Source organism: Tiliqua scincoides, chromosome 6 (assembly GCF_035046505.1).
Source record: "Tiliqua scincoides isolate rTilSci1 chromosome 6, rTilSci1.hap2, whole genome shotgun sequence".
NCBI classification, from domain to species: domain Eukaryota; kingdom Metazoa; phylum Chordata; class Lepidosauria; order Squamata; family Scincidae; genus Tiliqua; species Tiliqua scincoides.
In genome coordinates this window covers 11,391,638-11,405,475 of record NC_089826.1, presented here as the reverse complement: position 1 = coordinate 11,405,475, position 13,838 = coordinate 11,391,638, and the positions used below count along the sequence as shown (strand labels likewise).

The 13,838-nt window shown below is 40.9% G+C and overlaps 1 protein-coding gene across 1 annotated transcript in view; it reads left to right on the top strand.

The window, feature by feature from the left end:
- The window catches only part of WDFY3 (WD repeat and FYVE domain containing 3), a 117,937-nt gene that overhangs the window by 20,268 nt on the left and 83,831 nt on the right, over positions 1–13,838 (top strand). Inside the window, exons 7-11 of the mRNA XM_066631605.1 lie at positions 1,509–1,675; positions 2,680–3,147; positions 4,863–4,964; positions 7,438–7,631; positions 10,115–10,572. Coding sequence (XP_066487702.1) covers positions 1,509–1,675; positions 2,680–3,147; positions 4,863–4,964; positions 7,438–7,631; positions 10,115–10,572 — 1,389 coding nt within the window. The remainder of the gene's footprint in view (positions 1–1,508; positions 1,676–2,679; positions 3,148–4,862; positions 4,965–7,437; positions 7,632–10,114; positions 10,573–13,838) is intronic.

Here is a 13,838-nt window from a genome sequence, read left to right as displayed (position 1 = left end):
AACAGCCAACATAGTAAATTGATGTGATTGGGAAACCTAGAGGACTCTCAGGAGGTGTGCCTAGTTCAGTTGTCATCTTCTGCTTGAGGGCATTTACATAATTTAATAACTAGAAAGAATCAATCTGATGTGGTGGTTTCAGCTGTCAGGCTTAATTTTTTTTCTTATAGAAGCCTTAAGCTTAGCAGCATTGGTGCTCGTTCCTCCAATGTGCTACTTGCCAGTAACCGTACTATAAACAGTGACCTGTGATTTACTACGTTGGAATAACAACATTTCTATTTGAGATTTAATTTTTGATGGTGAATACTGAACGTTAACTGGCAGACTTGAATAATATAAGTATGAAATTGTCTTTTCTCGATTACATCAAGCTGATAGTTTGATGTTCTTTTTGATAAGTTGCAAAGTTCCACTGTAGTTGTACGTAACAAAGTGCTGAGCCTAGCACAGGAGTCCTTTGGATGTATTGTGTTGGGTCTGCGGAGCTCACAAGAGTCTGGAGTTGGGAGACCTTGATGCAAGCCACAGATGCTTGCTGCAGTGCTCGCTCTCGCCCTGTATCTGTAAAGCAGGGATAACAGCTGCCTCAAAGCACACAGAATTGTTGTGTGGAAACAGGAGATAAGGCCGTCAGAGCTCTTTGCTTGCTTAAGCCCTACCTGAAAAGGAATTAATACAAAGTGTACAATCTAACTTTAGGACGTGCACAGAGGCTATAGTTTGCTTTTTCTTTGCAGAATTCTGTTTACTACCCTAGAATTCTCATTAGTAATTAATATAATTGCTGCACTGTCAATAATTTCACTATGCACCTAATTTTTCAGTGGGTCCCTGATGGTTTTACACAAGGGCAGCTTAGAAACTTTTAAATAAAAGCAAATGTAAAAGAAACAGGTCCTCCTGAGCTACCAAACGAGATGGAGGATGAGGTTGGTCTGCACTATGGAGGTGGCAGGCTGGGAGATGTGGTGAATGAGCAGGTACTACTCCTGCCAGTTTGCTGCCACTTGCTGCCTGATGTGAATTTCTCAACTCATGCAGTTTTCAGGCCACCCATGTGGTGGTGGTGGGGGCATAGCATATTGGTTGATAGCCAGTGTGGGCATTTGCCTGGTCAAGTGAATGGAGGGAAATAATTCTTTTAAAAAAGAAATGTGTTCAGCACTACAGTCCCTATTATTCTGTTTTTATGGGAACAAATTCCCTACTTGAGTCCAGTACATGCATTAATGCATGTGCAGTCCCCGTGAACCCCTTATGGAGGAAAATTTGGAGTTGGGTGCAATTTGTAGTCATTTTGCTACAAGTCCAAGCTTTCCAAAGAGCCTTATAGCACCTTAAAGACTAATGTTCCTTTCAGTGCACTAGAGTCCACTTTGTCATATGCTGTGCTGGGTCCTGAATGTCTTTCAAATGTGAATTAATGAAAAGTTTTCTTTTAAATCAGCTGTAAGAATGAATGGCTTCATACTCTGATAGGTATGTTCGCATGGTGTTTTCTTCAGGTTAGAACAAGCAAAAGAAGCCGAATCAAAGGATGCTTTGAAGGACTTGGTTAATCTGATAACCTCATTAACGACATACGGTGTCACTGAACTAAAACCAGCTGGTGTTACAACAGGGGCACCTTTTCTGTTGCCTGGATTTGCGGTCCCTCAGCCTGCAGGCAAAGGTGAGGGTGATTTTTTTCCCCCCTCATATAGGCAGAAAGTAGTCTGAGAAGAGATGGAATGACACCTGTACATTTATACACTGTAGTTCTTGAATATGTTTTTCATGCTTTTCTTGAAACTGTGGGTGTTTTCACTACTTGGATTCTTACATAAGTGAGATCAGAAACATTGTCTCCTGGCCAAGTCCTTAGAGCAGGTGTGGGTGACTTCACTCACATGCCATGACTGTAACGTGAAAGCAGAGGCTTATTTAATTATTGTTGTGTAGCACTTCAGACAGTCTTAAAAATGAAGTATAATTAGATGATAAGGTTGATATTCCCCAATCCTTGCATACATAGGATTACCATACCAGTGGAGGAAGAAGGACGGACAATTCGTTACTATAGACATTGCCCTGGAATCAGAGCCACAGAACCTGGAAGAGTTTTTTCAGCTTTTTACAATTGCTGTGCTCCAAATTCCCACAGTACACCTGTACACCAATGTGTTGCGACTCACCAGTTGAAAATCACTGGGTTAGCCTGTACTCACGTTGGGAAAAATAAAATGTTTGTGACACTTCCCAGCTGCTGGCAGAACTTTCCTGTTAGTTCTGTGAGAAAGGGGAGTTTTTATGATGACAAGTCTCTTACTTTGTAGGCTCAGTTCCTAGGCACATGTTTGCACTGGAGAATAAATATGCAGCTTGAATAGTATGCTTTCCCTAGCGTTTCCTTATTTGAACAATACTCTCTGTTGGCAACCTTCAGTCTCGAAAGACTATGGTATCGCGCTCTGAATGGTGGTTCTGGAACAGCGTCTAGTGTGGCTGAAAAGGCCGATTTGAGAGTGACAATTCCTTCCACACAGAGGGCAAGTGCAGTCTGTCCCTGGTCTGTCTCCCTGGCTGTGGGCCTTCCTTCTTTGCCTCTTTGCCTCAGACTGTTGGCCAAGTGAACAATTATTTGAACAATAATGCATATATAAAGAACTGTTAACTTATCTGTGCTTTGTCTTGTAGGTCACAATGTGAGGAATATCCAAGCCTTCTCTGTCCTACAGAATGCTTTTCTGAAGGCAAAAACCAGCTACCTTGCACAAATTATCCTTGATGCCATCTTAAATATATATATTGCGGACAATGCTAACTACTTCATCCTGGAGTCCCAACACACTTTGTCCCAGTTCGCAGAGAAAATTTCCAAGCTCCCAGAAGTACAGGCCAAATACTTTGAGATGCTTGAATTTGTTGTGTTTAGCTTGAATTACATACCTTGCAAAGAACTCATTAGCGTCAGCATCCTCTTAAAATCCTGCGCCTCTTACCCATGTAGCATAATTGCAATGAAGACACTCCTTAAGTTTACGCTGCATGACTACATCTTTAAGGATGTCTTCAGGGAGGTGGGACTTCTGGAGGTGATGGTGAACCTTTTACATAAGTATGCGGCTCTTTTGAAAGACCCTACACAGATTATGAATGAACAAGGTAAGTGATTCCCCGCTCCCCACACCCAGTTCTTGCGTTATCTGTTTGTTGTTTTATTTAGATACAGGTATTTATTTATGCAGGTGTCTATATACCGCCTTTCTTTGGTCATCAGATTTCTCCTCAGACTTTAATCCAAAGCGGTTTACATAGGCAGGCTGTTCTAAACTCCCGTAGGGATTTTTACAATTGAATAGTTCTAGTCTTTCATAGAACTCCTCATTCCAGCTGGATTCCTTCCTGGTCTGTCCTCTCTCTGGTCCTTCACGGCAACTCCTCTCTGCCACCGAGGGTCAGCTCATCATTATATCAGTCTGTCGTCAGTTCTTGGTTACTTCCGGTTGTTTCGAACTGGCAGCCTCAGATCTTCAGGCGTACAAGGCGGCAGCTCTACCAACTGAGCCAGACCTCCTGCCATGAGATATGTTGTTCTCATATCTGACACTGGCTTTGTTCCGTTACGAGAAATATATATTATTATTGCTGCAGTACCACTTGTGCGCCTGGTGTTTTAGACATAATGAGAAGATGGTTCCCATGGGCTCAGAGTGGTAAGAAAGGAGACAACCGGAAGGGAAGTGGAGGCAGGAAAAAAATGAAAGATTAGTTCATGAGTGCATACTTAAACTTAATTATGGTATTGTATGAATAGTAGAGGTTGGTAACAAAGCCAACATAAAGCTCCCCAAATTTTCCTTTGCTTGGGCAACACTGACTCTTTAGGGGCCTGTGACTCTTGAGTTGTTAGAGTTCTAAAGGCAGGATGAGGTTGAGGGCTTCTGCTACTGCAGAGATGTTGGGCTCGAAACAGTTATCTACTGCTTTGGCATTGCTTGTTCTTTGGGGAAGATATGTCTGGAAGATCTCATATACTGTTTTCTACGAAATATGCAATCTCAATTTTTCTTGTCTTCCCAATCATCAGCACAGCCCCAAGGCAGGTTTGTTGCACAATCATGACACATGGGGTAAATAAATTCCTTCTTGCAGAACATTTTAAATCCCTCCTTTTTAGTTTTAAAAATAAAGTGTGCATATGCAGACAGATGCATATACACCCCTCCATGTACATCTCTAGGCCATTTCCAGTGCCCAAGGTGAAAATAGATTTTACGGCTCCACTGTTTAGACCAGTGTTTCTCAAACTGTGGGTTGGGACCCACTAGGTGGGTCACGAGACAATTTCAGGTGGGTCCCCATTCATTTAAATATTTTATTTTTAATATATTAGACTTGATGCTACCATGATATGTGACTGCATTTGGGGAAATTTTATAGACCTGTACTTCTAACAAACTACTATGTATATTCTTTTAACAATGATAGTAAAGGAAACTTACTCCTGGGTAAGTGTGGGTAGGATTGCAGCCTAGGATAGTTAAAAATTTTCCTGCTTGATGATGTCACTCCTGGTCATGCCATCACTTCCAGTGGGTCCAGACAGATTCTCATTCTGTCCCGGTGCTAAATGTGTGAGAACCACTGGTTTAGTCAATTCAAAAGCGTGTCTTTTTCTGCTGCATCACTGCTTCTGAGCAGTTTCGTGTCAATTTGTGCAGCAGTCAGCACTTAATAATGTAGGAGTGATATTCAGAATCCAGGAGACTGAAGGTAAGATGGAAATCCTGTGAGAGTGCATGTATGCTTTGTCTGAGATACACACAAACGGTAGAAGAAATGCACTTTTTAATTGTGGTGTTCCAAAACTCTTGTAGGGGACTCAAGGAACAACACTTTGTTGGAAGAACAAAAGCAGCTTGCTTTGCTAGTTATGGAGACCTTGACAGTACTGCTCCAGGGATCGAACACAAATGCAGGTATTTCGGAAATGACTGATGAAATGTATGGAGCCTCTTGCAGTGATATTTGGCCTTGAAATGCACTTAACTCCATATTGCTATTTATGTTTCATCTGATTCCTTGAAATATTGTGTGTAGAAGGTTTTTGACCTTGTTGGGGAAAAAAGGATATATTAATAGAAGAATTCTTAATTTATTTAATTTGCTTGGTCACAGTTGCCTGATCATTTCCCATAGTGGCATATTGATTTTGATCTATTGCGGGGAAAAAAAAAACTTATTTCTAGCTTGGCACCATTAAAATAGTTAAATTTGTGGCTTAGAATGCATTTAAAAAATATACATGTAGTAAACATTTTAGAGGCTTTGGTTAACTCTTGCAATGTGTTTATGGCTTACTGAAAGCCATTTCTTCTTTTTTTTGTCCTGCTACCAGTTGTGAAAAGTGCATGCTGGGAACTGGGCAAAGGAGCGTGTACCTGTTGATGCTGTTGGACCTCTCAGTGGCTTTTTGCACATCAAGCATTGGTTTTTTTTTGGGGGGGGGGGTAGTTGGCTTAATTGGAACTTGGAGGCATAGTTTGTAGTGGTTCTGTTCCTGCTTGTCTGATAGGTCCCAGAAGGTGGTACTGGGATATCAGTTCGGTACCACGACCATTGGTATGTGGGGTGCTTCAGGGATCTATATCCCATGTTGGTGAACTTCTACTTGAAACTACTGGGAGAATTCATTTTGGGGTTTGGAGATGAGTGCTGTCAATATGCTAGTGACACCCAGCGCTATATCTCCTTGCTGTCAAATAATGAGGAGGCTGTTGAGGTCCTGGAGCCAGTTGGAAACTAGATGTGGGTTAACAAGCTGAAATTAAATCAAGATAAAACAGAGGTCCTCCAGGTGTGGAAATCCACGATGCAAGTACTAAACTAAATACTGACCTGTTGTTGCGAATGAGGTTGCTCTTCTTCTGCACGAACAGTTGAGCAGTTTGAGAGATCTCCTGGATCCACTGCTTCTCCTGGATCACCAGGGTCGCAGTTGTAGCAAGGGAAGCTTTTGCCCAGCTTCAGCCAGTTCACCAGTTGTGGCTGTGCTCAAGTCATTCAGACCTGACCATGGAGGTCCATGGGTCACATCTCTGCTAGGTTACTGTGGTGCTCCTGTGTGGCATTTCCCTTGAATACTTTCCAGAAACTGTAATTAGTACAGAGTGTGGTGGCACACATGGTTGTTAGGGCTTAGTCGTTCAGTTCTGTCAGACCACTGCTCTGGCTGATTATTTGTCTATGGGCCTGATTCATGGTGCTGGTTTTGACCTTTAAGGCCCTTTATGGTTTGGGACCAGGATAGTTGAGGGACCGTCTACATCCATTCATTCTAGCCTTCCCCTAAGATCATCCAAAAGGGTCCTTTTGTGATTGCCATACTTGACGGAGGTCAGTGGAGAGGCGACAAAATCAGGGCCTTCTCCATGGTGACACCATAGTTGTGAAACTGCCTCCCTAGAGGTGTTCTGGCAGGTACAGAAGACTTTTGTTTCAATGTGCTTTTTAGCTTGTTGAGTAAGTTGTTTGTTTGTTTTGGTGTTTTATTTTATCACACTTGTTTCATGGTGGCTTATTGGCTACTTTTTAAAAGCCAGTCTTACACTGCTGTGTAGTAACTGATGATTTATGTTGCTGTTTTGTCTGGGGGTTTTACATGTTCTCATTTATCTGGGCTATGTTTTGCACTGATGTTTTTTTCTACTTTAATGGTTAGTTTTATTGTCATTGGTTTTTATTATTATTATTATTATTATTTATTTATACCTATTGTATGTTTAATATTGTTAGCTGCCTAGACTGCTTTTGGGGAAAGATGCAATTAAAATATCTTGGATATTGTTTGGCATTGTATCTATAGTATGGAAAACCATTGGATTAGCACTAGCAGAATTCTACTTCTGATGATTTTAGGGATCAGTGACAGGCTCAGGCGCACCTGAATATTTCATGCGCAGTATGGATAGAAAGTTGCGTATCTGCACAGTCTAAATTCACAATACATCCCTGCATGATGTAGAACAGAGAGCATTCAAAATGAATGTTGTGCTTGCTTGTGTTGCAAAACAGTTGTGTGTGTTCTCTTGTGTGTGTTCTCTTGTGTTGCAAAACAGTTGTGTGTTCTCATATTCAAATTGAATATGACCATTTATGCATGTTTCTGAATGTGTACAGTGCACACCCATGACAAATATTTGTAGCAGTTTGGTTCGCTACATTGTGCCTCCTTATTTACTTAAGTAATTTCTATCTTACTTTTCTGAAGCACAGAGGAATTGCAAGGTAGCTAACATCAATAAGATTTTTTTTTTTAAAACCGATATCCGCCAACACATTTTAAAGAGTAAAAATGCACAACATCTTGGGGGGGGGGGGAATATTCTAAAAAACCTTGTCCAGGCTGCCTTTGATTCCATAATAATTTCTCTGCACATGTTTTCCTTGTAGGTATCTTCAGGGAGTTTGGTGGAGCAAGGTGTGTACATAACATAGTAAAATATCCACAGTGTCGGCAACAGGCACTGATGATAATTCAGCAGCTGGTGTTATCACCAAGTGGCGATGATGACATGGGTACTCTGTTGGGATTGATGCATTCTGCTCCACCTACGGAATTGCAGCTAAAGACCGACATATTAAGAGTAAGTGCAATAAAGCAGAATTTAGTAGTAATCTAAAATTACTTGTGAAATTACTTTTTCAAAGTAGCATCATCTCACTTCTCATGTCTCTAAACCAGTGGTTTTCAACTGCTGTACCACGGCACACTGGTGTGCCGCGAGGCAGTCTCAGGTATGCTGTGGGGCCAGAGGAGGCAGGCAGCAGCCGCAAGTGCTGGGGAGAAGCAGCTGCTTTGACCTTCATGGCTGGCAAAAAAGGAGCAGCCGTGTCTGCTTTGCATCTCCTGCTGCTGAGCAAGAGGAAGGCTGCAACCCGATTCCCATTTACCTGGGAGTAAGCCCGTTGACTATTATGGGGCTTACTTTTGAGTAGACATGTCTAGGATTGGGTATTAAGTCCAGACAGAGAGGTCTGGAGTGAGAATGAGGGAGGCAGGAGCAGGCAAGCAGGTAGGAAGCGAGCGAGTCTGCTGAGGCCACCAGCCCAAGAACTGGCTGGCTAAAAGGGTCCTGGTGCCCCAGTTTGCCTGCAACTCCCCAAAGTGACCCTCTTTGCCTTGTCTTTTGCCTTTTAGGGGAAGGGCGTTGGGCCACAATCCTCTCCACACTTACCTGGGAGTAAGCCCCATTGACTATAGTGGGGCTTACTTCTGAGTAGACATATTGCCTAGGATTGGGCTTTTGGTCGCACTCTTTTTTTCTTAAATACAGGAGCAGGCAATTGGCACTTCTCCCCACCCCACTCCCTCCCACAGGCCCATTCCCCCCAAATCTCATAATCACAGTTAGCATCTCTCTTACTATACCTCCCTTCGCTCCTCCGCACCTTTCAAAGGTCCAGAATCACTTTCCTCACATTCTCCCCCCCCACTCCAGTTGAGTCCTGCACTTCTTTCAATCATGCGTCTTCATTGCTCCACACCCCACTATGTGCTCAGTCTGACCTCTCTTTGCCAGCACTTTCTGGCATTACACTTTAATAACAACATTTTTCCTCCTTTCCAGAATCACATATACTCCAAACTTCATACTCTCCAAACTTCTTGTGAGTCTTTGGCTGCAATCCTAACCACGCTTTCCTGAGAGTAAGCCCCATTGAAGAAAATAGGACTAACGTCTGAGTAGACCTGGTTAGGATTGAGCTCTTTGTCATGTAATGATTTAATTTATCAATTAAGAATTAATTGTAATGTAGTAATTTAATGTAAGTAAAAAACTGATAGTGTGCCTTGACAATTTTAGTGCCTTGTCAGTGTGCCTTGAGCTGAAAAAGTTGAAAATGGCTGCTCTAAACTGACTTTTCACGTGTGGGAAACTCTCCTGAACGGATACTGCTGTTTGAGCATATGAGTAAGAGATAAGATAAGAATTGCATAAGCAGAGAAGCCAGAGTTTATAACTTCTTTTAAAAGTATTATTGATGAACCTTCTGAAATGATTTCCTAATTGGAATATATTTGCTGACATACTATGGAAAGGGCTTGTGGTTTAAGTCTATTACTCTTGTCATTTTTGGCATCTTCAGTGCTGAATTTTCTTTAATAGGTCAATTTCCACAACTTGGGGGACAGTTCATAGAACTAAAGTTGTGTGTTATGTTCATTTTTTTAAGTTCTAGTTAAACAGAATTGATGAAAGGTAAATACTATGAAAGACAAAACATAGTGTAACATTAGCGCTAAGTTTATCATCCTTAAAACTCACAAATAGTGCAGTCGTTGCATGTAATGTGTATAGGATTGCAGCCAAAATTGGTTTCTGGCTTAACAGTTCTCGTTATCTGCCAGGGTTAAGTTCCTGGAAAACCTAGTGGATAGCGATTTAGCAGATACGGAATCATTGAGCCTGTGGGGAAAATAGGGTCAGGTTTCAAGGGACATTCTTCACCATACACACTGTGAACTTTATGGACCTGAATCTTACTTTGAAGTCCATGAGGCTGATGATAGCAAAGTCTCATCAACATCACCAACATCTGATGCTTCCTCCTCCTTGCTGGATATCCCTCCATTCATTAAAGATTGCGGACCCAACAACAGCCTCAGTTTAGCAGTGGGGAGGGGTTTGCGTCACTCTTCATCCTCCACCACCTTTCTCTTGGCTCCTTCCCTGGGCTTGCTTCAGCCACAGTAGATAACAGGAACACATAAGGAGAGGTAGGTGGCAATTGTGCCCCTTGCAAATAAGCAAATTCTCTGATAATGAATTAACCTGTAAGACTGTAGGTTAATTGACTCAAAACTGACTGTATTCAAAAATAAACTATATATTTCTGGTGAATCTCAGAGCTGATTCATATATTGAGTTTGTCACTCAAAATCGATTTTTTAACAGTAAAGGGAGACTAACTTTTCCTCCTGTGAATTGCCTGGGAGAAACCTTTCAAACTCCTTTTGTGCAGATGACTCAAAAAAGCATAGAAATCTTTGGCCCCAGCCATGTTTTTAGTACTATTGGTCTCAGTGATATCCTGTTTATTTTGTTCTGTTTAAATATCCATGCAGGCCCTACTGTCTGTGCTAAAAGAGAGTCATCGCACAAGAACCGTTTTCAGAAAAGTCGGTGGATTTGTGTATGTCACATCATTACTTGTTGCCATGGAGAGATCTTTGTGTTCTCCACCCAAGAACGGCTGGGAGAAAGTGAACCAGAATCAAGTGTTTGAACTGCTCCACACTGTGCTCTGCACCTTGACAGCAGCCATGCGCTATGAGCCAGCCAACTCTTACTTCTTCAGAACAGAGATCCAGTACGAAAAGTTAGCAGATGCTGTTAGGTTGCTTGGCTGTTTCTCAGATTCCAGGAAAATGAGCCCTTTGAACATCTTCCCCTCAAACACCCAGCTATTTCAAAGACTGTTGGAAGATGACCTCATCTCCATGGATTCTGTGTCACCGACTTTAAAGCATTGCAGTAAACTCTTTATTTACCTCTACAAAGTAACTACAGACTCCTTCGACAGGTATGATTTGTTAGGTTCGGGATGGAATCCTAAATATGCATTTATGTGTAGGAACATTATCATTTTTGTGATTTGACTTTTGCCTTTGTGGGTTATTCACTCTTTCATTGCCAAATGTATTTTTTTAAGCCCCCAGTATCTGCAATACAGTGGTTAAGGGTTTCAGAATATGGAGATTATGATGCATCTGTAGGGCGTATCTACAATCTCACATTTGAGATTGTGCCTGCACAATAATTTGTGTGGTGGGGAAGGGAAGTAAATGGTGTCAACAGAGGGTCTGATTTCTGACATTAATTAGCCATTAATGGCTAGCCACTTATTCTCCATGTATAAGATTATCAGAAGGTTGCTTACTGCTTTCTTTGTGGGCAACAGTAGGTTGAGTTTTAAGCTTCTTGACTCTTGTTGCTGCTTATATAACACTGAATGAAAATTCAAGATACATTTACAAAACTTAAGCAATTTTGAATTTGGAAACATAACCTTAGATGAATTCTTAATTTTTTGTTTCTTTCATTGGTTTTAATCTAATAAAGTATTTAATTGTTCAGGTGAAATTTTCAGGTCACTGTCATCAGAAATTGTGCGCTCTTTATCTGATACTAGAATCTGGATTAACTTCTATTTTATAGCATTTAATCCTTTTTGTCTTTAACCATTACCTTTCTCTCACCTTTGTCCTTAAACCTTGTTAATTTGTACAACCTTATTGAGGGTATTGTGTTAGTCCTTCTGATACAAATGTAATCATTTCTCTCTATGCTGCATGCGTTCAGACCTGGCTCTCGATTATCAATCCCAGATATTCATATAACCCAGAGGTTTCTTCCAAGATACTGGACTGTGTAGAAGCTGATAGTTTGAATTGTGAGCAGACAAGTCCTTCCCCCTCCCCAAAGTGTGTAAACCATTTGGAAAGCAAAAACCCACTTCCTTCGTATGTCTCTGTTTTTACTCCATTCACTCTCTTTCATGTCCTTTTGTTCTGGCTATTTCCACAAGATGTTTTTCCAGTGGTGGAACTGTGAAACTAACAAAGCTTCTCGCTACTTGTTTCCTTTTCTAACCTCTCTATCACCTCCGTGTCTGTTTTGTCTGTAGTCGTGCTGAGCAGATTCCTCCCTGCCTGACAAATGAGACTTCTCTCCCCTCTCCTTGGGGCACACCAGCTTTGTCCAGGAAAAGGTACTGATTCTCTTACGAGAAGTTGTAAGCCAGCTTTCTACTGGCTTCTAATCTCAGTGTTGACTGTATTTTGTCATCTTAAAGTGAGGTTGATTACTATCTCTCCGTGTTCTCCAAGAATTATTAGTTAATACTTTTACATGTATATATTGCTTTCTGTGTGCAAAGTGCTTCGCATGTATTATCTTGCTGCCCTTACTGCCCCTCTATGAGATAAATATTATCCCCATATTGTAAGTGAGAAGTTGAAAGGGAGTGACTTGCCTAAGGCCATCTAGTAAGCTGATGACAGAGATGAGATATGAATTGAAGAAGTCCTGATTCACAGCTTGAGCATCGTTTTGAAATAAATGGGCAAATATGTTTAGAAACTTTTTGTATCTTGTTAAGTGTTAAATGTGGCTATAGGAAAAGGAAGACACTTGAGTGGCTTGTGCTGTTGCAGGATTAACCATGTTGACTGCAGTGCTCCATAGCCTTACCATACTGTCTTATGGTAAGAGATTGGATTACCAGGGAAGGGATAGCTGAGTCTGTGGTGTGATGGTGGAGTGTAACTGGGGGATCAGGTATTTGAGTAGTGTGTTGAAAAACGACAATATCCTCATTTAAGTAGAAAACTAAGTCCATTGAGGAGGGGGTTGGGCTAGAATGTTTTTCCCTGTTGTGCTAGGTATTTTTTTTTACTTTCAGATAGATCTTTTAATATGACTGAGCACTCCAAAATGTCATTGCTCTTAGTCACTGAATTCCCCAGTCTATTAATGTGTAGGAAGTATGGTAAGCAGTCTATTGTTGCCTTTGGCATTCTTTGTAAATCAGAAGACTCACAGTACAGTATATAAATCTCTCACTTCTTCCTTACCCTACCTGTTCCTTTGTGGTTCTTTTATTCCCATCTCCCAGGCATTGATACTCTTGATTCCTGTTCCCGTAGTTATTGGCTAACCACCTCTTATTTTATTGTTTGGTTAACTCATTATATTAAGGTACTTAAGAACAAAATTGTGTCAATTGAGAAAAAGCATTTGACCTTTAAATTCTTCTGACTCTTTCTGTAGTGAGCATGGTTGAAATAAACAATTCTTCTGCTTTTAGAGACCCTCAGCAAATCTGCCTTTTCATGTGGAATTCATAAACTTGTTTTAGATGTAATCAGGAATGATTCAAAATCTGTTGTTAGAAGTCCCATTGTTCTTTTTTGGGGGGAAAAAAATTCATGCACTAGTACCGTATATAATGAGTTTTTTAACACACACATGTTGATATATTTGCTAACTCCAACAAAACTGTTGATGACTTTTGCAAAAATTGATGTTGCAAAATATTAGCAACAATAATTAAAAATTCAGTTGTAGGCTGGGTGGGGAGGCACTCATGTGGGAGCTGAGGCAACAAAATCAAACATAAAATTTGTATAAATACGAAACTAATTTGTTGGAAATACATCTTGCTGTTTAAAACTACTTGTTTGAATGCACAAAAGTCTATTTGTAGTTACCAAGTGTTCAAGTTCCATTTGGCTGAACTTCTACTATAATAATGGTAGAACTTATTTTCTTGGGAAGAAATTCTCTGCAAACCTCTACCTTGAAATCTTGTCTTTTGTGCTGCTTTCTTTAATCATGGAATTTCTAAAATTTTTGGTTTTATGGATAACCCGCATGAGCTTGCGGGTGTGATGGCAGGAGAGTCAAAAGGAAGAAGATAAATATCAGCTCTGAAGAAAAATCACTTCTGTCTGCAGTTCTCTTACTTATTGGGAAAAGTTGTGGGCTGCAAAGATGACAAGAAACACATTTATATTGTTCTGCTTGCAAATGGGCAGACTCAAACAGCCCTCTCTCTCTCTTTCTGTGTGTGTGTGTGTGTGTGTGTGTGTGTGTGTGTGAGAGAGAGAGAGAGAGAGAGAGAGAGTTAGAACCAAAATACCACCATTTGTCTTTGCTTTTAAATTGACTTCAAGGCTCCACTTGCTGACTTGTAATTTTGCTTGACAGAGCATATACCATGCACTTCGTGATGGAGAGTATGGAAGCAGTATTGCCAAGAGGTGTTTTCATTGGCATTAGCAGCAG